Raw genomic sequence first — 740 nt, forward strand, 5'->3', positions numbered from 1 at the left:
TTCTGTTCCGTTCTATCCCGTTCTGTCCTGTTCCATCCCATTCTGTTCCATCCCGTTCTGTCCCATCCTATTCCATCCCATCCCATCTTGTCCCATTCCATCCTGTTCCATCCCATCCTGTCCCGTTCCATCCCATCCCATCCTGTCCCATTCCATCCTGTTCCATCCCGTCCTGTCCCGTTCCATCCCATCCCATCCTGTTCCATCCCGTCCCGTCCCGTTCCGTCCCGTCCCGTTCCGTCCCATCCTGTCCCATTCCGTCCCGTTCCATCCTGTTCCATTCCATTCCAGCCCGTTCCATTCCATCCTGTCCATCCCATTCCGTCCCATCCCGTTCTGTTCCGTCCCCGTCCCCTCCCATCCCGTTCATGCCATTCCCTCCCGTTCCAGGTCACCGGTGCCCGCCCCCCCCGACCCCCCCCCGAGCTCCCAGGCCGGGCTCCTCAGCACCAAACCCGACTACGGCCGCATCCTGGAGGCGCAGGGGGAGGCGCTGAGCTCGGTGGAGCTGGCGGTGAGCGGCCAAAACACCCCCCTCCCCCCTCCCGGTAACCGGTTAAACCGGATTTTTCACTTTATTTTTACCATTTTTGGGTTTTTTGGTAGCTCGACGAGCTCCAACAAGCGGCCAATCTGGTGCAGGCTTTCAGCGAGGACAGCCGGCGGTTCTTACAGCGCCTCTCGCAGCAGCTCGGTGAGACGGAGCCCACCGGGAACCGGGGAGGGAGGGGGGGGGGGTT

General features: G+C 61.5%; 1 protein-coding gene across 1 annotated transcript; it reads left to right on the forward strand.

The window, feature by feature from the left end:
- Positions 1-390: 390 nt before the first annotated feature.
- Positions 391-737, forward strand: DSN1 (DSN1 homolog, MIS12 kinetochore complex component; the record flags this gene model as incomplete). The annotated part of the gene is made up of 2 exons (XM_014962146.1): positions 391-514; positions 607-737. Coding segments are annotated over 2 exons (255 nt in total), but the record flags the coding sequence as incomplete, so codon positions are not given.
- Positions 738-740: the final 3 nt, after the last annotated feature.

Source organism: Calidris pugnax, unplaced genomic scaffold, assembly GCF_001431845.1.
Source record: "Calidris pugnax isolate Ruff unplaced genomic scaffold, ASM143184v1 scaffold1382, whole genome shotgun sequence".
Taxonomy (NCBI): Eukaryota; Metazoa; Chordata; class Aves; order Charadriiformes; family Scolopacidae; genus Calidris; species Calidris pugnax.